The 21,033-nt window shown below is 44.9% G+C and overlaps 1 protein-coding gene across 1 annotated transcript in view; it reads left to right on the top strand.

Moving 5' to 3' along the window:
• The window catches only part of GALNT16 (polypeptide N-acetylgalactosaminyltransferase 16), a 75,859-nt gene extending 61,869 nt beyond the window's left edge, over window positions 1–13,990 (top strand). The window contains exons 12-16 of the mRNA XM_054634716.2: window positions 553–636; window positions 1,666–1,807; window positions 3,085–3,201; window positions 10,285–10,424; window positions 12,782–13,990. Coding sequence (XP_054490691.2) covers window positions 553–636; window positions 1,666–1,807; window positions 3,085–3,201; window positions 10,285–10,422 — 481 coding nt within the window. The 3' untranslated portion in view covers window positions 10,423–10,424; window positions 12,782–13,990. The remainder of the gene's footprint in view (window positions 1–552; window positions 637–1,665; window positions 1,808–3,084; window positions 3,202–10,284; window positions 10,425–12,781) is intronic.
• The last annotated feature ends 7,043 nt before the right edge of the window (window positions 13,991–21,033 follow it).

Below are 21,033 nucleotides of genomic sequence, written 5' to 3'. Positions count from 1 at the left end.
TTACTGCCACCCTCTCCCCAAACTGCTTAAGAGCAAATAATTAAGTTCTTCAAGTCTCAGTTCTCCAACCTCAGCTTAGACCTGCTGCCATGAGCTAGAGACATGTTTTAGCACACACAGATGAATCATCTGAATGTACCTGAGCACAAACACTTTCTGGGCCTTTTCAGCAGCTGATGTTGTGCAGGTTTCATGGTATGTCTCTTACAGGGGCACCCAGAGGCACAAACATTTCCCTGATCTTACAGCAGTTTTACTGCAATGTATTATTTAACAAGGTAGGACCTGGGCCCTGCCATTGCTCTGAGCCAAAGGAAGTGCAAGAACAGCTCTCTGAAGGTGTTTGCTTTCCATTTCTATTCCCTGCCACTTGCCTCTCTCCTCATCTTCACCTCAGGTCACTGCCAGTGCCCTGAACCCAGCAACAGTTATGTGAGAGAATGAGTAATGGCAAAAAGTAATGTAATTTCCCTCAAACCTCCTGGCCAGTCTTCATTGTTCCCCTCCCTCTTGTTCACTGCCTTATTCTCAGCAAACTGCCTGTGTTTCCAGCATTGCAGACCGAGTGGAGTTGCGACACAAGCTGAACTGTAAATCCTTCCAGTGGTATCTGGAGAACGTCTACCCCGAGCTCAAGTGAGTCAGTTCTTTGCTTGTAGAAATCTCTGAGGGATTTGGGAAGTGGCTCACAATGGGAACATGAGCCTTGACAGCAGTGGGTAAAAGAGAGACTTATGCTTGGAAAAGGTTTTCTCTGTTCTTCTTTTTGGTGAGAAACCTCCTGTGTTTTCCTGGCTTGTATTGTCACAGTTCTGCAAAAGGTCTGCCTTCTGTTCTGCCCCACACAGCTGTCCCTTGGAGATGTGCAACAGTGGTGTTTTCAGAATGTAGGGTGGAGACAAGAGCCAGTCCAGTACACCCCTCCCAATTTTGACTTAGTCTCTGCCCACTGGATGCTCTGTCTGGAGGGAGCTGAGCCACATAGAACTGGACAGCCTCAGTGCAGAGGTTTGGGTGATTCAGAGAAGGCTCTAAGGAATGCCAGAACCAGCTGTCCCTGTGGCTTCCCCTGCCCTGGGTCAGGACACAGAAGTGTTGTGTCCTTGCCCAGCTTGGGAGGCAGCCTGGGTAGAGCTGTGTTGTTGGCATGTGCAAACCAGCACACATGTGTATAGCTCAGGAAGGGCAACACATCTTTGTGTTGCCCCTCCACCTCAGTCTGTGGCTGTGAGTGGAGGCTGAAACATCCAGCTGCAGTCTGGCCTTGACAGATCTTTCCTGCATTCCTACCAATGAGGCAAGAATATGTGTTAGCTGGGGAGAAGACTGAAAAGGGGGAGGAAGAAGCAGAGCAAATCAGTGTGGATATGGCTTTTTGCTGGAAACAGCCTCTTTCAGAATTTCAAAATCATCACATGAAACTGCTTAGGGTACCCCTAAAAAGCTTGGTATGCCTTCTGAAACAAAAGTACTAGTCCTCTGACCAAGTTCTCTCTTGATTTTTGCCTCCTCCAGATAATTCCAGTGGACAGCATGATATTGTTCATTTTTTGTCAAATATAGGGAACTGTGTTCAGTCAGGGGCCAATTAAGCCCATATAAATGTGGAAGTAATTTGGTCATTTCTGTGTATGAAGTACCATGCAACTGTCATTTTATTTAAAGAATTCCTGAAAAAGAGTTGATTCCAGGAATAATTAGACAAGGAAGAAACTGTCTGGAGTCTCAGGCACAGGATACCACAGGGACTGTGTTGGCTGGCATGGGAAACTGTAAAGGGTCGGTGAACAATCCACCTGTCACTCAGGTAAGGCAGGCTTCAGTTTGCTGCTTTGCTCCTTCCCTTTTAATTACCTGAATGAAGAGGCATCTCTGGCCTTGGTGGGTTGATATGGAGGTAAAGGAAGAAGGAATTTGATCCTGTAATGATTTCAGTAGTAAGCAGAAAAAGAAGGCCATCTCTCAGAGCTCTGTTGGCTCAACAGACTCAGCAGTCAGGCATAGAATGTGAAGGTTTTCATCTCTCAGGGACAACAGGTGCTCAGATGCTCAGGGAGTGACAGACTCAGTGAGAATCATTTTGGGGCTGTGTGTGGCTACTACCCTGGCATGTGGGTATGAGATTTTTTGGGATTAGAAACATTCCTTGCTCTGCCAGCTCAGCTGTAGCTGCAGATGACTTGAATGGTGCTGTATTGCAGGTGTTCTGGTATAAAGCACAAAAAGAGTTTAAATAGCTGACCCCAGTGGCAGTAATGTGGTGCAGTTCTCCTAACTGCAGTAGAGCTGTGATGGTATATACAAGCTGAAGATCTGCACTCAGACTCTCTGTTGGTGACTGAAAGCAGCAGCGAAGCAGCTTGAGAAAGTTAAGGGTCACAGTAGGGTATTTTATGCCAGAAAATACATATTCACATCTGTTATCACATATGCACATCTGTTAACAATTGGAAACTAGTTTGCAGCCAGCATTCAGTGTGCCATTCAACCTGACTCATTGGTCCGTGTCATTACCATCTGAAATCTTTGAAACCTACTGCATTTTGTATCTCTTCCTTGGGGAAGGTATAGTAGTAATATTTGATTGGATCAGGTATTCATCTAGTCAGAGGAAGGAAAACATTAATCAACATGTCCCTTATGCATGCTGGTGATATATGGATATGCTTGCATGTGTTTTGCTTTGCTTAACAATTTATAGGTCCCAGATACCTGTTAGAGAACATATCTGGTGTGTAAAATATGCAGAAGCAGTTGCACATCATGTATGTCAGGGCTCCTTGCTTTGTAGGCATGCATCTGTACAGCTGCAGAGCAGAGAATTGCATGGGATCATGGGTTAATCAGACACCTCAGATAGTGAGGGGAGCCAGCTGCAGACTTTGAAATGATGATGATGTACCAAGCCTGAGCATAAACTTCTGATCAAGTGACATCTGCTGTGGTAGGTGCTTCCCAGGGTGCCTTTCATAGGAAGAGAACAAAAGATGGAGGTTTTAAAAATATCTGATAGAAAAAGCTCTCTCTCCCTCATCTGATCACTGTTGGGATCCTAATGGAACCTTCCTTTTTCTTATTCCAAAGGAGTGGATATTCAGTGACCCTTTAATTAGACAGCAGGACAAGTGTCTGTCCATTGCCTCCTTCTCGACTGGTTCTCAAATCACACTGGAAGCTTGCAGTCAAAAAGACGGCAGACAGGTGGGTAACTGTGCACCTCTCTCTCAGCAGGGGCAAACCCAGCAGTACCAAAGCACATTAAAGTCCTTCCCATCTTCTGCATCTCCCTCTCTGGTGTGTTTTGTAAGCTTGGATGCGTGACAGAGTGTGTGACCAAGCAGGAGGTGCAGTGTGTGAGTGTCTGCTCTGCCTGGGCCCTTGGCAGCAGGGCTGGCACCCGCTCAGCAGCACCTCAGCTTTGCTTCTTGGATGAGTTTATGTGCAGCCAGATTGGTGCATGGATGAAGCATAGCACCAAAGAGAGGTGGGTGAGGCAACTGCTTTGAGATACCTAAGGGAAGGGTAGTATGTGCTATCATTTGTTTATTTAATTTGAAGTGAGATACCTGTATTCTTTGTGCTGTCTTTGGACATGTGAGCAGACCTTTAAAACTGAGTGCATGCAACTCATTTAAGAGATACTGACTGACATAAAGCACTGCATGTTCCACCTGAACTGCTCCCTAGAGGAAAAATACACAGCAGCAATGTTCCCAACAAAATGCAGCTCTTTGACTTATGCTGTTTCCAAGATGTGCATCCCTGATCTGTCAGGACAAATCAGTCCTTTTGCCTTCAACACTAGCTAAGGGATGGCCTCTGCAATGGCTGGGGTGCCCTCAGCAGAGATGTGATGTGCCTTTTTATCAGAACTGGGCAAAGCACAAAAGGGAGCAACACAACCCTGGCAGACAGCAGATTGGACTTGTTTCATTCCTAGTTCCCATGCTTCCCTCTACAGCAAGAGAGAACAAATTTTCTGTCATCTAAGACTGTGCTGACTCTGTGCTTTCTGACATGTCTGTTGTTTTGATAGCCCAAATGTAGAAGACAGCTCAGCTTTTGACCAGTTCTCATCAGCATTTTATTTTTTCAGTACTTTCTAATACTATATGAATCCTTGAAATTAGTTTTTCCTGAAAGAAACCACTGAAATTCAGTCCTGCACATTTATGGAAAACCTGTATAGACCTGTGGAGGGTTGGTTAATGCAGAAATGCCTTGAAGAGTTGTCACCATGAATACACTGGGAAAACTCTGAGTTTGGATTAATCTGCAAGGGTATCCCAGGTGGGCTGTGCTTGCCTGCTTCCTTTTCTTGTTGGCAATCACTCATCCCATTGCTGTGTAATTAGGTCACTTAGTTTCTCCTTATGTGCCTCACAGTATTTCTTCCCTGGCAGCAGAGAGGACTTCAGCAGCTGCCAAAATCAGCTGTCCTTCCCTGCTTCCTCTGTCATGGAAGGACAAGGGTCCCTCAAGGAGGGTGGAGTCAGGCTGCATCAGAAGCCAGAAGAGAGATTAATTCACAGTAACACAAGCAGGCTTATTCTGCTGCTGGAATAGGATTTATTGAGTCTTGATGTGTTGATTATTTACAGGCTCATTATAAAGACATACACACACTTAAGAGTGTGATCTGTTGTTTTCCATTACCTTATGTGAGCAAACTGCACTTACACCAAGGACTCGACCTAGCAGATGATTTAACCAACTGACTCTAAGCAAGGATTTTGTTTAAGCATTTCAAATAATTAGAGACTGATTTGAATTGCAGCTGCCATTCTAAAGTGCCTTGCAGCTGAATGGATAAGGTGGGGTGAAGTGGGAGAAGTGCATTTGAATTTTTAATGTAATTTGAGTTTAAATGTTCTTAAACACTGGGGTTGTTTTTGTAGTCCCAAACTCCCATTTCTGATTTCTGCTTATAAAGCCAATTCTACTTGCAATGCTTAAGTTTGTTGTGTTCCTAGGGAATGTTGTTATGGTTCTTTCCTTCCATAAACACAACAGTAATTGTTGTTAACACTGACATTAGATTTTAATTAGCTAGAAGTCAGTCATCTTGTAAACTATTCCATTCTCTGTCCTCCTGATATTTGAGAGGTTGATTTCCAAGAAAGAGCAAAGCTGGAAGGAACAAATTCCCTCAGCTGCTCTACGGCTTGCCTTGTCTCCCCATGGGTACTCACAGCCCAAAGTGCAAATGCTGGGGGAGAGCAGTGCTTCCAAACTGTGCATGCGTGTACCCACTTCTCAGTTCAGTGGGCTTCTCAGAAAGTCAGAGGAGCTGAATGGAGGGTGGAGGAAGGGCAGCTGAGCTCCTTTGCAGAGCTGGAAATGACAAGTAAGCGCCCTGAGTATGTGATGTGGTCTGAGTGGAGGAGGGTGAGCGTGGGCACCTTGCATCACACGCATCACACATACAGCATCCCAAGCAATGGAAGTCCAGCTTTGAACATCTTTCCTGTCACTGTCATCAGAGATCTGTGGTGAAAGATGTTTGCATTTTTCTGGATGTAGATTTCATGTCTGTGTCTGAGTCATGAAAAAGCAACATTTCTGACAAAAGATGGTATATGTGGTAGCTTTGGTTTTTAGTGTCGCAGGAGTAGATTGGTTAGATCATTATGACAGCATCACACAACTCCTAAAGTTGGTTTCTGCTTTCAAACATGCTGAAGCTGTGCCCATGCTACACAGCTGTTCTGCATTAAGCATGTCCCAAGGACAGATAATTTTTTGTTAATTTTGAGTGCTAAAACCAGTCCATTTGACATATAGGTAATACTCTAGCAGAGGCTTTAGAGTATTGTGATTTGTGTTTAGACTATTACCTCAGAATAAGTCTAGAATTTTGCAAGCAGGAGGATATGAGACAATAGTCACACTTCAGATGATTTTTGGTGCTCTCAGACTCCCTTGGGTTGAAAGAAACCAGAAATGAAATCTATTTGGCAACATGATCCTGTTGATCATTCAACAGCAACAGCTGGCACTGCTAGCAGAAGACCAGCCAAAAGCCATTCTGCATAATCAGAACTAGATTTCAAAGCAGATGGATGTTATCCATAATGTTATTTGGAGAATAGCATTTTTAGTTGAGTGCACAATAAATTATTGCCTTCAGCTTTGTTTTTTGGCTCTGACTGACAGTAGGAGTGGTGTTTTAATTTGTGTTATAGTGAGGACAAATAGAAGGCAAAGTGAGAGTCAGACCCTAAAACAAGAGAATGAAAATGAGAAACATTGGCACAATATTTCCCAACAGAACAAGAAATGCTGAGAAATCCTATTAAACAGCTATATTTCATTAAAATGTTCTGAAGGAATGTGACCTCAGCCTGAAAATGAGGACACTGAGTGTTCTGGTGAGACAAACACTATTTGAAATCCTGTGTCCCTTTGTATGCCATTGGGAAATTTTTCCCACTCTACTTCTCAGTGAATATTACCTGAAGATGAATGCAACTTTATATAGAGTATCCAAAAAGAAAAGCAGAGAAAGCCTGTCTATTTTGAAAGCACCTGACTCAGCACCTTCACGACAATAAGCAGGTAAAACAATACTGGCAATATGCCATACCTTGAAAGTCCTTTTCAGGAGACAAGAGTTTCTCTTAGTTGGGATTTAGTTTTACAAATTTAAGTGCTCAAAGGAAGACAGTACTTGCTGGATGCTGATGTGAGCTTTTCCATCTTCTGTCTCTGCTCGTGTATTTAAAATCTAATGTTCAAGACCAGCTTCAGGCTGCCCATGGCTCTGCAAATACACTCAATTACAACTTACAGCATCCTTGGCTTGTCCAGTTATCAGCTCTCCATACATTTCTGTTTGAAGTATCTCAGTCCTCATGAACAAAATTTGCCTTTCTCAGCTGTGCCTCCTGAACTTGGCCAATTCCATTGTTTCACAGTTAGGATTTTGAGAGAAACCCTGCACTACCTGGATTACTGGGGGTTAAAAAAAAAACTTTTGATTACCCTGAAAAATTAGACTAGTGTAAACAATTTCAGCTCTTGTATATATTGGATAGAAGAAGACTGGCTATTGGGACTTTTCTCTTACTTATTGTATGTGGAATGCTTCTATCCAGCCACCTAAAACCTATTTGAAATGATAGATAAAAAACAGCAAGAGAGAGATACACAAAAAAACTGGGGGCAATTTTGAGTTGACACTGGGGAATAGGATCAAAACACAATATTTCAAAGAAAAAATGGTTTCTTTTTTTTCTTCCTCCATCTTCACTCCAAACCTACTCTGACCAGTAAACTGTACTATCTCCATTGTACAAGAAAGGGAGACCAAAGAAGATTTTCAAGCCAAAATTTCTCAGATTGTGCAATGCCTGTATCTTCAAAATATTTCCTTTCACGTACAGTCCAGTCATAATGTCTGGGTGTAGAAGAAGAGAGGACTCCCTGTATGCAGGAGGTGTCTACTTTATTTTTGGGGTTTTTTTGCTAAAGGTGGCCATTACTGCTGTCATTTAAAACTTACCAGCCTAAGCTTCCCTTGTGGTCTGTGGAGAAAGCTGGGCCCTCCCAGAAGGGGCTTGGACCCCTCCATAACTATGTCACCAGGCAACTGGTTTAGACTAAATGGCTCCTTTCTGAGGTGGCTGACAGTGGGAGATGAGTGTCCTGGCTCCTGTTCCCATCCATTGCCACTGCCCACCCTCCTGGGAGCTCTGAGATATCATGTGTCTCTGCAGGGCAGGATGTTGGGCTGTCTTTGGTAGTCCTGTGGTCTGCAGTCAGGCCTTGTGAAAGGTTCAGGTGAAGTCAGGGGAGTTGCTCTGGTATCTCATGAAGGGCAGAAAAGCACAGTGTCTGATCAGAATAGGTAAAATTTGTCATTCTGGAAGTAGCCCATGCATTTGAGATGAGGAGCCCTACTTTGGCTTTTACTGTGGGTATGCTTTATAACAGCTACATACATGGCACCTCCCCACAGCCCAGATGAGCCTCACCTTCAACTCTTGCTTTCTCTCCTCCTTCCCTTCCCCATCCCACCCCACTTTACTTTGAACAAAAGGATCTGGGCTGACTTGACATGCTGGGCTTTCCAGTGGTGTGGCTCTGAGAAGCTGATTGATATTGTTAGCAGCAGATGTGCTCTGGAGAGTGTTTGCTGCCGTCCTGCTGAGCCTGTTGCTGCACACTCTCCCTGCAGACATCACAGTTGGGTACCTGCTCTGCAGGGATGGGTGCCACAGGAGCAGGTCTCTCCTCTGAAGGAGTAACATGAGCAAGCCTCCAGTGGTGCTAAGAAAGAAGAAAACCAGTGCCTCTTGGTAATTGGCCTTGTTCTCCATCTCAAATCTCAGCATATTCTTTTGCAGCAGGGTCTTTGGTGAGCTGTGGGGTGTGTGGGAGAGGCAGCTGGCAGCTTCCTCTCACACATGCACAGTGGAACATGGAGAGTGCGAATTCACAAATACAGAGAGGTGGTGGGAAAGTGGAGGGCAAGGAAGTAGATGTGCTTTGGAGAAGGTCAGGAGGCTCTTCAGTGGGGTGTCTGTGGCACTGGGAGTCACTGCTGGGGAGGCTGTCGTGCAGCAATGGCACCAGCCAGGCACAGGGCACAGCTTGCCAGGGGGAGAGACCCCCTCCTTTGCACTCCATCATTACAGCTGCTGCTGCGTGATATTAACTCTTCCTCAGCTCTTCGTAGGGAGGCTTCTGCCAGATGGGAGCCAGATGGCTCTGGGACCTGTGTAGGCAGTGAGTTGCAGCAGCTGGTGAGGGCATTGTAGTGCAAAGACTGCATTGTATCTTCCTGTCCATCATCACTGCATTCCTCTGCCCCCTTCTCCGTTAAAATCAGCTTCTTCCTGCTGCACAAACAGCTCTCCTTTAGTGTTGTCCTGTCAGACAGGGCTGGCAATACTGCAAACTGATGCTGCCTCTGGTATTTAGACTTGATGAAATACGTGATACAGGAGCAACAGATTACTCTGGGCTTTGCAACTGCCCTGCCCTCCAAGACACATAACAGCTACCAGCAATATGTGAATATAACTGAGTATCTTAAACCCCACAGCATGTGGCAGTCCTTTTGCTATGCTACCCAAGAATTAAAATGTTTGTAGCTTTTGACATTGTCAAAAGACAATATATTGCAGGAAATTCTAAAATTCCATTGCATATCTTTTCTGCAATATTCTTGAAGTCCATCAGTATTGTCAAACTGTTTCTTTTTCTTCATCAGTCTCATGAGTTAGCCAAAACATCCTCATAATATTCCTAAGCTCTTTACTGACTGAGCACCCAGATCACAATTCTAACTGGGTCATCTGTGTGACTGAAAAGAATAAAGGGAAAATCCCTGGAGCCTGAACCCCTCAGTCTTCTCAACCTGTTGAGCTCAGCTGTGCCCCACTGGAGATGAATTATACTGCCTCATCTGGGAGATCCCAAATCCACAGACTCATTTCTACTTTTCTCTTCATTATCATTCACAGTGGTCAGGTTTGGGGTTTTTTTCCAGCAGGGATGGAAGGTACAGCCCTTTCCCAGCAGAATTTTAAATTCAAGGTTAGGACTTTTTTTTTTTCCCCCTGATCAGTAGCACAACCAAAGTGGACCTTCAGGAAAGGTATACGAGACCTTTTGAAATTGATGAAAGAAAAGATGAGGGAACAATGGATAAGAGAGAGATCCAGTCAAACATTAGGAAGTGTGATTCTTGCTTTATATGGCCAGGTTGCTTTCAGTGTTGGGAGACATGTCAGTGCTTTGCTTTCCCTAGATTGGGAAACAACTATAGGAGGGTTTCAAGTTTTGGTGGGTATCTTGGTGTCCAGGACAGAGAATGGCCCAGAAATTGTAACTATAATGTACTTTAAAAATGCCATTGCTTGCTGATTTTTGTGTTGATAGCATCACACAATCATAGAATACACTGGGTTGGAAGAGACCCATCTGGATCACTGAGTCCAGTTCCTGGCCCATCACAGGGCACCCCAAGAGTCACATCATGTTCCTGGGAGCATTGTCCAGGTGCTTCTTGAATTCAGCCAGAGCTTGGTGCTGTGACCACTACTGTTGTTTGCTTTCTAGATGCTTCTGAGCATCCAGCCCTGTAACTCAGCTAAACCCTGACCCTACCTTACTGCAGCTATTGTTAGTACAGGAGCCCAGTGATTTAGAGATGCTGCCCTGTGCCCAGATTTTAATTTTCCCCAGCTGTTGGAATTTACTTGGGATTACCCTCAACTTGAAGTCAGGGTTCTGTAGGAGAATGGAAGTAACATCCTGTTTTTTCTCTTCTCACAGAAGTGGAAGATGAAAGGCAGTTTCATTCAACACTTTGTCAGTGGTCTCTGCCTGGAAAACCAGACTGGAAGAGTGGTGACCAACCCCTGCCAAGCAGGTGTACCTGGCCAACAGTGGGAGCTGCTACAAGCAACATGATGGTAGCACAGAGATCTCCTTGTTTCTTTGTGCATGAGACTTTGGGAACAGAGGGGATCAGGGAGGGAGGAATGGTTTTGTATGTCTGACCCTAAATGTTTTCATTGTGCTCATCAGTAAGCCACCACTTCAGCTGAGCACTTGATGGTTTTGAGCTTTTCAGAGAAGAAGCTGGGGGTGAGAGGAATCAGGACAGTTGTCAAAATCTTCCCATCTATTGTCTTAAGTTCTCCTTTGTAGCTGATGCCTGTGCACAGCTGCACCTAGAGATGGAGGAGGACCCAGCCCAATACTTGCAGCTCTCCCCATCCTTTCCTTTCTCTGCATCCAGAGTCCACAACCTTCAGTCCAGTAGCTTAGGCTATGCTTGTACAAACACTGGTAGCTCTTTGGCTTCCCTGGCTTTTTGCTCTACCGTCATGCACCTATATGTCTCTCAGTGAGGACTGTCCAGAAGAGTCATCATGATCAGTGGAAAGGCTGGGAAGGAGCTAGCAGATCCTGGGGGAAGGTTTGTCACCTCTTTTTGGTGGGCCCATTCCTTCCTCTGCTGAGGTTGGGCAGTGCTGACAAGAGAGATTGAAAAGGGAGACTGTTCTACGAGCCTAACCAGGGATTGTTTCAGGGACTATTCCCTGTTGAAGTCTTCTTTCCAGCTTTTTTTATGTGTGGAAGGCCAGCCCTGCCTCCAAGAGTGGCCCAGTCCTGCAGGTTCAGGGCACCATGTTCTGGTGGAGCCAGTCAGAGACAGGTGCCAACCCTTGGGGATGTTAGGGGAGCTGGGGCTGTTCTCTGGCTGCTCTTCTGGTGCTGCCAGCCACTGCCCAAAGGCAGTGGGCAGCACACACAGACAGATGTGCTGCACATGGCTCAGGCTGTGGCAGGAGCCCACCCAGATCCCCACTGTGAGAGACAGAAGGGGACAGCCCTTAGGTCATAGCAGACTTCTTGCTGCTGGCTGGGCAGGGCCACAGTTCTCATGCTTGTCTCTCCAGCTCTGCATAGCCCCTGTGAACAGAGCCTGGCATGACAAACCACCCACTCCCTTGTCTAGTTGCTTTTCCTTCTCTCTTTGAGAAAGACAAAAGGGACAAAGACAAAACCCCAAAAGGATTGGGGCTGCTCTACTTTTGACACCCCTCTCTCTTCCTGATGAGCACCCTGGGGAGAGGTTAGCTGGTGAAGCTGAAATTGCCCCCTGCACAAATGCTGCCCACAGTGTAGGGCTGCCCTGAGAGAGGCTCCTTTGTGTTCTGGAAATACCAAAGACACTGGTGGTCTCTAGCTAGCATCCCAGTCCTGCTCCCAGTTACCTACCAGTCAGCTCTAGCCACATGTGGGTTTTCAAACCTGCCAAGGGATGCTCACCTATTCAAATAAAGTCCCCACAACTTTACTTTCTCCTAACTAGATCTGTTAAATTTTCCTCTTGAGATTGATTTTGTAAACCAACCCTCCTTTCCAAGAACCTGACAGGGGAACCAGATGGTGGGACCATCTTCATTAGGCAATTGCTTGCCTGGATCCTTTCTGATCTGTCCAGAAGAAACAGGTTGTTCATTTGGATTCTGAACAGCTGTTTGCTTTTGATCATGTTTGTATCTGTTTTTAATTCTTTCTCTTAGTTTGGTATTAGCCCAAACATTTGACAAAAGAACAGAAAATGTTCTTCATATATTGCATGTGCTTAGTGTGAAAACTGGACAATGTTTTTTTGTTCTTGGTTTAAAAAAATTAAATCCATCATGTGTCGGAGCTCTTATCCTGTCTCCCCCTTCACTTTGATATCAGATCCCCATCTCAGCCCTGATTAGCCAGAAGAATGACCTGCCTGCACTGTGAAAACTCACAAGGGAGTTCCTTTTGATCCTTACAGAATGGTGCAGCTGCTCTTCTCTGTGGAAATGAGGGCACTGACTCTGCAGTGATTTCTCTTTCCTATATAGAGATGCTTTGGGCCAGAACCACTGAGGTTAGGAGAGGGCAGAGAAGGAAGGAAAATAGCCTAGGAATTGAATGAGAGCAGGCCAGACAGACCCATTGAGGGCAGAGATGCCACCCTATAAGCTACGGCATTTTTAACAAGAATCTTCAGGAGATGGTCCTTTCAGAATAGCATCATTATGCAGTAGGAGACAGGAACAGTCAAGTTTTTACCTACCTGACTGAAAAATACTGATGCAAAGACAGATGAAGGGCCACTGAGCAGGTACTGTTTGTAAGCTCTGTATACAACGAAGTGTGAAAGGATTACATGTTTTCATCAAAGGACAGCCTAAGTGGGCCATCTGACCTCCCCCCATTTCATTCTCCAGCAGCTTTTGTGCTGCAGCTAACAGCATGTTCACTCCTCTACCAGGTACTACCTCCTTCCTCCCTGCTCCCACTGTGTGTGTGTGCAGCTTTCTTGCAGTTCCTCCTTCATAACCACTCTGGGACCAGGACTCAGCTCTTCTACAAACAATGCTCCTGACTGCTGCAGACCACAGAAGCTCTGCTTATTTACAGTGCCCAAGCTCTGGGCCAGCCCTAATGCAAAGGGCTCTTGTCAGCACGGTGGTGCTGCCCTTGGCTGTGTGTTTGGCCCCCGTGCTGGAGGTTGCTGACTGCTCCTGGGGCAGACACACCTGGACTGGCTGTGTTGATTTATTTGTGCCTCTTTCCTACTGCTCTCCTGGCAGAGTGTGAACTGGCATCCTTCTGGGCTGTAAGCTGGGGCTGCTGAAGATGGGACACTCCTTCTTCAGGTGCTGTGGCCTGGGGGAGGAAAGGGCAAAGGTGGACATATGCTAGATGTTAATAACTCAAATTGCTTGTGGAGTTTGGAGTTTCATTTTTTAATTCTACCTGGTTTTGGACATGTTCACCTGAGGTTACCTCCCAACTGCTCACTCTTCTGTCAGCTAAAGCATTGCTTTAGCTCAACACAGACCTCCCCACACATCATCTTTTGGAAGCTGTTGGTTTCCAATGTGTTTTAGCAGTTGCTGAAAAGGAGTTACATTACAAAAGGCTGCTGTCAAGTGTGGGCAAACTGAACTTCTTCTTGGAATAAACAAAGTCTTGTTCAAACTCGTTATTAGCATACTCTACACTTCCCTTGCACTGAAGGGAAGAAAGAACAATGTTATCTCTATTTTTTCCCCAAGGTCCATCCAGTGCCATGTTTTGTAACAGGTGTCTGTTAGGATTTCTTCAAGAAAACTGACTATATGTAACAGTCAGACCAAGCAGCTGCTGAGCCTTGTTTTCCTGTTTATTTTAAACAGCCCCCTAGACTGTCAAGACAGAGAATTTGCATTGGTAATACCCTTAAAGAAAGCTGTTACTGTATCAGAGCATCCCCTGTAATTTCCTGTGCTGTGAACCAATGGGAATTTATTTAAGAGGAGCTGAATCTACTGTTGTACAGAAATTGGATTCAAAAGGTTTATTTTTCCCACTCACTTGTAAGTTGCACTTTGCCAGATGTAATTTATGTGGAATCCAGATTAGTTTTCCTTTTTCTTCAAAAGAAGCATGTGCCAGAATCTATTTAATGCCTGGAATAAAATCCATTTTGAAATAAGTGTTTCAGCCTGTTCTTATTCCCCTTTGCTTCCTCTACTGGAAAAGAGTGTCCTTTCTTGCCTGGTGCCTGCTCTGTCTCTCACTGGGTTTGTTCCCAGATGCACAGACTCCAGTTCCCTGCATGGCTTTGTGGGCTGCCTCAGGAGAGATGCTGCTGCAGCAGGCAGAGATGCTTCTGGGATGCAGGGGTGTGCCACTTGAAAAGGACTGCAATACTCCTTCTCAGCTGGGTAGGGAGGCAAGTATCCTTCCTGGCAATTAATGGGCTGACTTTCATGCTGAAAGAAATAGCTGTGGTTGTGGGGAATTAATTCTTCCTGTTACCCCCTCCTTGCTATTTTCCTTAAGCTAGCAGCCTGCCTGTTTTTTACATAAGCCTCCCAAAGACCTTTCTTCTGTTTCTGGCTTGAGGGCAAAGAGGCATCGTCACCCACAGATGTCTCCTAGCATGTGCATTGCTGGGCTTCAAATATTGTGACTCCCCAAGGAGGCTGGTAAGCTTTTCTAACCTCATATTATTTAAAACAAAAAGAGAGGGCAAAAAGAAAAAGAGAGATAGAAGAATAACAAGAGAGAGGGGAAAAAAAAGAGAGAAAAAAGGAAGTCTAGCCAGCCAATTTGGAGACTTTAAAATCAGAGCTTAACAGCCTGCCAGTTCACCTGGCAGAAGCTTTTTCAAACTAGGATCAGCTGGGTCTGAGTGTACAGAAAGTAGCTGTGCCAGAGCATCTGTCCAAGAAAGGAGGGTGAAGGTATGCTGGAAATCAGCTGGTGTGGGGGAACCACTGCTTATCCATGCTGCCTGATGTTTGAGTGGTGTGGGAACTCAATAAAAAGGAGAAGATTTGGGGCTTTCTCTCTTAGTGCTGCTTTTGTAGCAGCAGATATTTGGGCTGTGTCCCTGGAGCCCTGCCATGCACCCCTGAGTGATGACCACCAAAGTGCCCTGGAAACCAAGAGCTTCCCAAGCTGTAATGATGGCTGGGAAGACTTTTTTAGTCCTGCCTAGGAAAATAATAGGGTTTTGATCTTCTGAAGAGCCAAACTGGGAGGTTGGGAGGGTAGGAGAAATGGGTGAGGGGTGGGTTACCCTCTGAGGAGGACAGGGTCAGACATGCGCTGGTCTGGCACATACATAAAGTACAGAAGAGTTTGGAGTAGAAACAGGTGCCTCAAAAGAGACTAGAACATCATGTGGGAAAAATTATAGGGGAGTAATTTCTCTGCTGGAGGCTGAAAACTTAGAAACACCATGTCCATAGCTGGGTCAAATTCAATAGATGTTTTATCTGAAAAGGAAAATCAAGTGGTTTTTGGACTTGTTGGTTTTTTTGGTTGGCTGTTTTTAAATACTCAAATACTTAATTTGCAAACTCACAAAGCAGATTATTTTCTTAGAAATAGAGGTATTCTCCAGGCTACATTCAGTGACAAATCTAGGTGCTAAAGGACCATGTTTTTCTGCAGTTTGTTAACAGGCATTTGCTTGATACAGAGACCTTATGGGAATGTCTTTTAAGTCTCAAGACCCTCTGCTGTTGGGCTGCAGGGTGTGTGGAAGGGGATATCTCTAGCCCTCCAACTGGACTTCTTCATCATTTTAGAAGTACATTCTAAATTCAGAAGCATCTGGAAACCTGACTGCTGCTGTTCCCTCAGGCAAGCATCTTAACATACTTCCTTGCTTTCTTTTTCCCTTGGTCTCTACTGCTTGGTGAGTGTTCAGACAGAGGCTGAAGAGCTCCTGTATCCCTTTCTTTTAGGGGGCCTAAGATTCATTCCTTCATCATGACTTGTGAGAACTTTACACAGAAGCAGAGAAGCCCTGGAGAACTGCAAATATTGAAATTAGATGTTTAGATCTACCTGAAACAAAACTTGTTTTCAATATGTTTGTTTTGCTGCTATAGTAGCAAAATCAGCAGTACAGTGTCGTATGAAAATAAATAAACAGGATATTTGCAGCATGCTGGGCTTCTGGCTCTGCTTTTCCAGTGGAGAACTCTGTGCCCATGTGTGGACAGGAGGCATTGTCTTTCCATCACTCCCCCAGATGGGGTGCAAGGTAGCAGCCACCCCCATTTCTAGGGCTTTGTTTGTGTAAGGTGTTTTGCAAACAGCTGTGATATAGTCTAGAGCTGTGTTAAAAAATGTTCCTTTGCTGCAGCATGTTGCAAAGGAGCCACTGGGGAAGGCAAGCCTGGGGACATGAAGGAAGTGAACAACATTTTGGTTTTTTGACTGATCTGGATCTGTTTGAGAAATGCTGCTTAAATCTCACCAGGGACTGACCAGTAATTAAAACCAGAACAAGGTAGTGTTTCTGTGCTGAAAATGACACTGGTAAGTGTTTGGACTTTCCTTATTTTGAAACATCCCATCTGAATGGAAATAGCAACTTCTGCTTGACTTATTGATGAAACTTGTGCTTTACAAATCTGAGTCATTAAAATAAATTCAGTTTCATCTGTACTGCATGGTGGAAAAAAAACAAGAGCAAAGATAACAAAATAATCCACTTGGGACAAAACTGTGTTTTGAATGTGATTTTGGTGGAAACCAGCTTCTCTCTCTGATTTCCATGGAAACTGGTACAGCTTACCATTGCCTGCAGCAGAGCTGAGCTTGGCAGTAACAGCAGCAGTGTACTGGGTGATGAGCTGGCCAGTGCCTGGGGGAGGCACAAATTCATGAGGATGAAGCAAACAAAATGGGCTCACTGACCCAAAAGGCCACCCATGAATCCCTCTGCACTTCCAGGTCTGTCTACTTTCTTTTCCCAATGGCTCTTCTCCCTGAATTTTTTGTTCAAGAGTGCAGGGCTGCTTTGCCGTTCCTCATCCCAGTCCCAGCTGGTGGGTGGATTTCAGTGTGCCCTTCTCAAGGAGCAGCCTGAGCTCCTTGTGAGCATGGTGGCTGTTACCTGCCAGAGTGGTTGTGAGCATTCCCAGGCTTCATCCCAGCTCTGGAAGTCCCTTTGCACCTCCTGCCTTGGCATTTCTTGTCACTGCCCCTTGGGGCTGCCATGGGGTCTCCTGGTGGTTGTTCAGTTCTGACCTGTGGACTTGCTGCTCTGTGCTATTGGCTTCCCTGCAGCAGCTGGGTTCCAGAACTGGCCCTGCAGCAAAGCTGTAGTTTGGAAGTGCCCACAGCAGTTTCAAAGAAGAGGGACACCTGCATACAAAGTACAGAGAACAGTTTATTTGAAGAGATGACATATTTTATAGCTCGCCAAAGTGGTGTGAATTTTTTACCCACCAAACCACCTTTTTTCCCAGTCCTCCCAACATATAATGAGGGCAAACCAGAAATCATGTCAATGCTGGTGTGTTTTGAAGGTGATGGCTGGCATTTCACCCCTACTGAAGAGATGCAGTGTTGTTCCCAGTGCTGTGGCAAGCAGAAAAGCAGTGGACAGGGAAGTGCTGAAGTAGGTATGAGGTTTGTTTAGGCTAAATCATCCAGCGTGTGAGAGCTGATGATGTAGCAGCCTGTTGATGAAAATGGGGAATTAAATATGCAACAGGTGTGGCATAGTCTAAAAACGTACCAAAGGGTCTTGGCTTGGGGTGGAATTAGTTCATGCTGGTACTTTCACAGCTCCTCTCAGAGCTTCGGTGCAGATTGTTCAATCTCTCAATTTTATCTCTCCTAAACGGTTCTTTAACTGGAGGCTGCGTGGTATAACGCTGTTTACAAGGACAATGATGTCAAAGTCCCTCTAATTACCCCAAGATGAAGTGTCTCCTCTGCTTTTCTTCTGAGAAGATGAAAGCAATGTTCAAAGAGACCCACTTGGTACCGGAGCATTTTTCAAGGCAATCAACTTTTCCAAGCTCTTTCCCCCCCAAGCAATCTAAATGCTAAATAGATCTTTAAAATAATTTCCATATCTAAGTCGAGAAGCCATTTTTCCCCGCAAACACCTGATGCTCATTAGCAACATTTAACGTGTCACACATCACCTCTGTTTACTCTAAACTTTCATGGCAGGAGTTTGTCAGATATCTGCAAGTACTGAGCTCATGCTGAAGAGTCTGAGAAAGCTCAGAGCACAAATCCTCTGTCCTGAGAGGGAGAGGTCTGTATTTCTTCAGAACGATTCAATTTCTCCCTCCCAGTTTCATGTTGATCTTGTTGAAAAGAAATAGTGCCAGTGACCTACACCAGCCTGGCAGCAGTGTAAGCCAGGTACACAAATCAGAGATGAGCTTAGCCTGGAGCAGCAGGGCTGTACAAAAGTTGGCTTCTACCTGTCTTTGCAGCTTCTCTTTCCCAGGGTAGAACAGGATGCAGCTGGGTCACTGGTGGGTACCTGCAGCATCCCAGAGCCCTTGGCAGGACCAGCAGCTGCCAGCACAGCTGGAGCCCCTTTGCCCAGGGACATCTGTAGCACCTGCTGAACTGTGAATCCCTCAGGGCTGCCACAAGGCTCTGCACTGGCTTTCCCAGAGTCCTGCTAGGGAAATCCATAGGAGGGCGTTGCTTGCTGTGCCTCACATGGCTCGCAGGAATCACCCCCACCCTTGTACCAATGCAGTGTATCAGCAGGAACAGACTCTTTGGGAAACTGGTATTTCCCAAGGTGGAGCTGTTCTTAGCTCTGCTTATTAAAGCTCTTCTCCTTTGGACTTCACATGATAATAAAGCTTGGTTTGAATAAAGGATGTATGGTTCTAACCTAGTGGTTGAAGAGCTTTCAATCTCTGGAGCAAGGCCTGGAGTCCAAGATTACTTCAGGAATTACTTTGCATTTTTATTCAGCAACTATTTAATTTCAAGCTCATAAACAGCCTTTGGAACAGTGCCTGGAATGAAAGACCTTCCTGTGAATACCCCAGCTGCTACTAGGAAACTATAATTACTTTCCCTCTGGTGTAGGTCATCCTCAGATTTTCCATACCAAGGATTTCAAAGGACCTCATCATAAGACATTCAACATTTTGTCTTCTAATCCTTCTTGCCAGCCCCAGACAAGCCTATGCAGCTTGGTGAAATAGAGAAAGCTTTGGCTCTTGTCTTTCTATTTATTTGCAATGGCTGTGTTTGGAGGAGGCTTACCAAATCAAGTAAAATGGAGGAACAATTTATTTATGAGTTCCTTAGCACTTATTCACACAGGTGGACTGAACACAGCTGAGACTGGACTGCTTCTGTGTGGGTGTTGAAGTGGATCCTGAATTGTGAAGATTGAAATGTGCATATCTGGTGTGTATCCAGCTTTGGACAACTACTGAACATTTTATAATTCCAAAAATCTAATGATCCAAACGATTCAAGTCCCACCCACACTCTTTGGATATGGGCTTCTGGACACCAAACATCATCTGGGGTGCAGCCTGGAAAAGAGTTTGAAATCATCTGACTTTGAGTGGTGTTTTGGCTAGGATGCCACAAATCCCCTTTAATGCACACTTCTTAAACTTCTTATTCAAATGTCTCATTTGAATAATGTCTGCTTCATTACCATAGGGGTTCTTATCCTGCAATACCTTGCAAACAAGGCTGAAGGTGTCCAAGCGAGGGGAGGTCACAGGACCCTTTCATGGGTGTGCTTTGCATGGTAATGCTGTCAGCTGTGACCTGTGTGAGCTCAAGAGCCTCCAGACACCATGTTCATTAGTAAAAAGGATGATAAAATCTCAGGGGTTTTTTGTTGGGTTTTTTTTTTTTTTTTTGTGTTGCTCAGAGAAAAAGCAGACACTGCTGTACAAATTCCCTCTGAATTAGCAGTAAAACCTGACCCAGAGGACTGTGAGCATGTGTGAGAAGGGTTATCTGGGGGCTCTCCCTCATACCCCAGGGTTCTCACCAGCTGATCTGTTCAATCACATCTTAATCTGACCATAATCCCAGCGAGTGAGTGAAAGGGAGCCAGCAGGAAAGGGCCAGTGCCTGCTGCAGTGATGAGTGACCAGGCAGGTCCTGAAGCTGTAAGAGGTTTTAAGAAGATCAATATTCCCTGTGCACTTGTTTCTAATTGGGCTTTATTGCAGGTCTCTGATTCATGCAGTTCATTAAATGGACTCAGATGGAGTTTCTATAACTGAGTTTAAACTCCTAAGGCACAGGATCGAAATAGCAGCAGCGAGCAATTGCCAAGGCCCCTAGAACTCATCTGGAGAAGTAATTGCAAGAGTGCTGAAGCATTAGACTTCAAAGAAATGTGGATGTGGCTAAATCAGTGTTATTAATTACATTTAAGTTTACAAAAAAAGGTTATCTGCCATGTTAAGGGTCACTTTAAAAACTATCTAGTGCCATGAAGTACATATTTCAACTGATTTGTTGCACCACTTGCATTCTGGAGCAAGTATTTTCTGAGTTTTTATGAAGCCCACCAGTAAACAGCTCCTAAACAGTAAGAGTATCAGCTGGAGTTACATCATCACCAGGTCTCTCATTCTCAGGACATCGTGCCCAAAACATCAAACTTGTGGAAACAACAAGGAAAATAAATGGAAAGTACATGGAAAAAACCACTATCTTTCTACCTTAGGTCTGAAACCCTTTCATCTTCCCTGCAAAATATCTGTGGAAGATGTTTGTCAAGTGAATAAAAAACATCCAGCAAACCCCCCCAACAGCAGAGTTCCTCTGTATATCTGATCAGATACAAGTGCCACCAAGCTCATTAACCTGTTCCTGTCAGTGACCTACACCAAGTGTCTAGGGACAAACCTAGGAACAGGGCAATTGCATGGCAGTACCTCTCCCAAAACACTCTCAGGGCCCTCAGTTACTTCTGATGCACTAATACCCTGACCCAGGGCTGTCATCCTTACATCTAACAGCCACCATGGATTTCTATTTATAAATAGGCTTATCTAAGTAAATTGGAAGAAGGTATGTTTCCATTCTCTGAGGATGCTCTGCATTAACTAATTAGCACTACTTATTGCTAGTTAAGGTGAGTATCAGATTTTTGACAAAGGTAGAGCAGGAGATAATCAGTTATGTGGATGCATGTGTGAGGAAGGAAAACGAGGAAGTGCACCAAAGTGCTCATCATCATTTAACTGCTCAGCTGGCATGGGGCTG

The sequence above is a fragment of the Agelaius phoeniceus genome, chromosome 6 (assembly GCF_051311805.1).
Source record: "Agelaius phoeniceus isolate bAgePho1 chromosome 6, bAgePho1.hap1, whole genome shotgun sequence".
Classification (NCBI taxonomy): Eukaryota; Metazoa; Chordata; class Aves; order Passeriformes; family Icteridae; genus Agelaius; species Agelaius phoeniceus.
The sequence above is the reverse complement of the archived record's forward strand: the minus strand, read 5'-3'. Positions and strand labels throughout refer to the sequence as shown.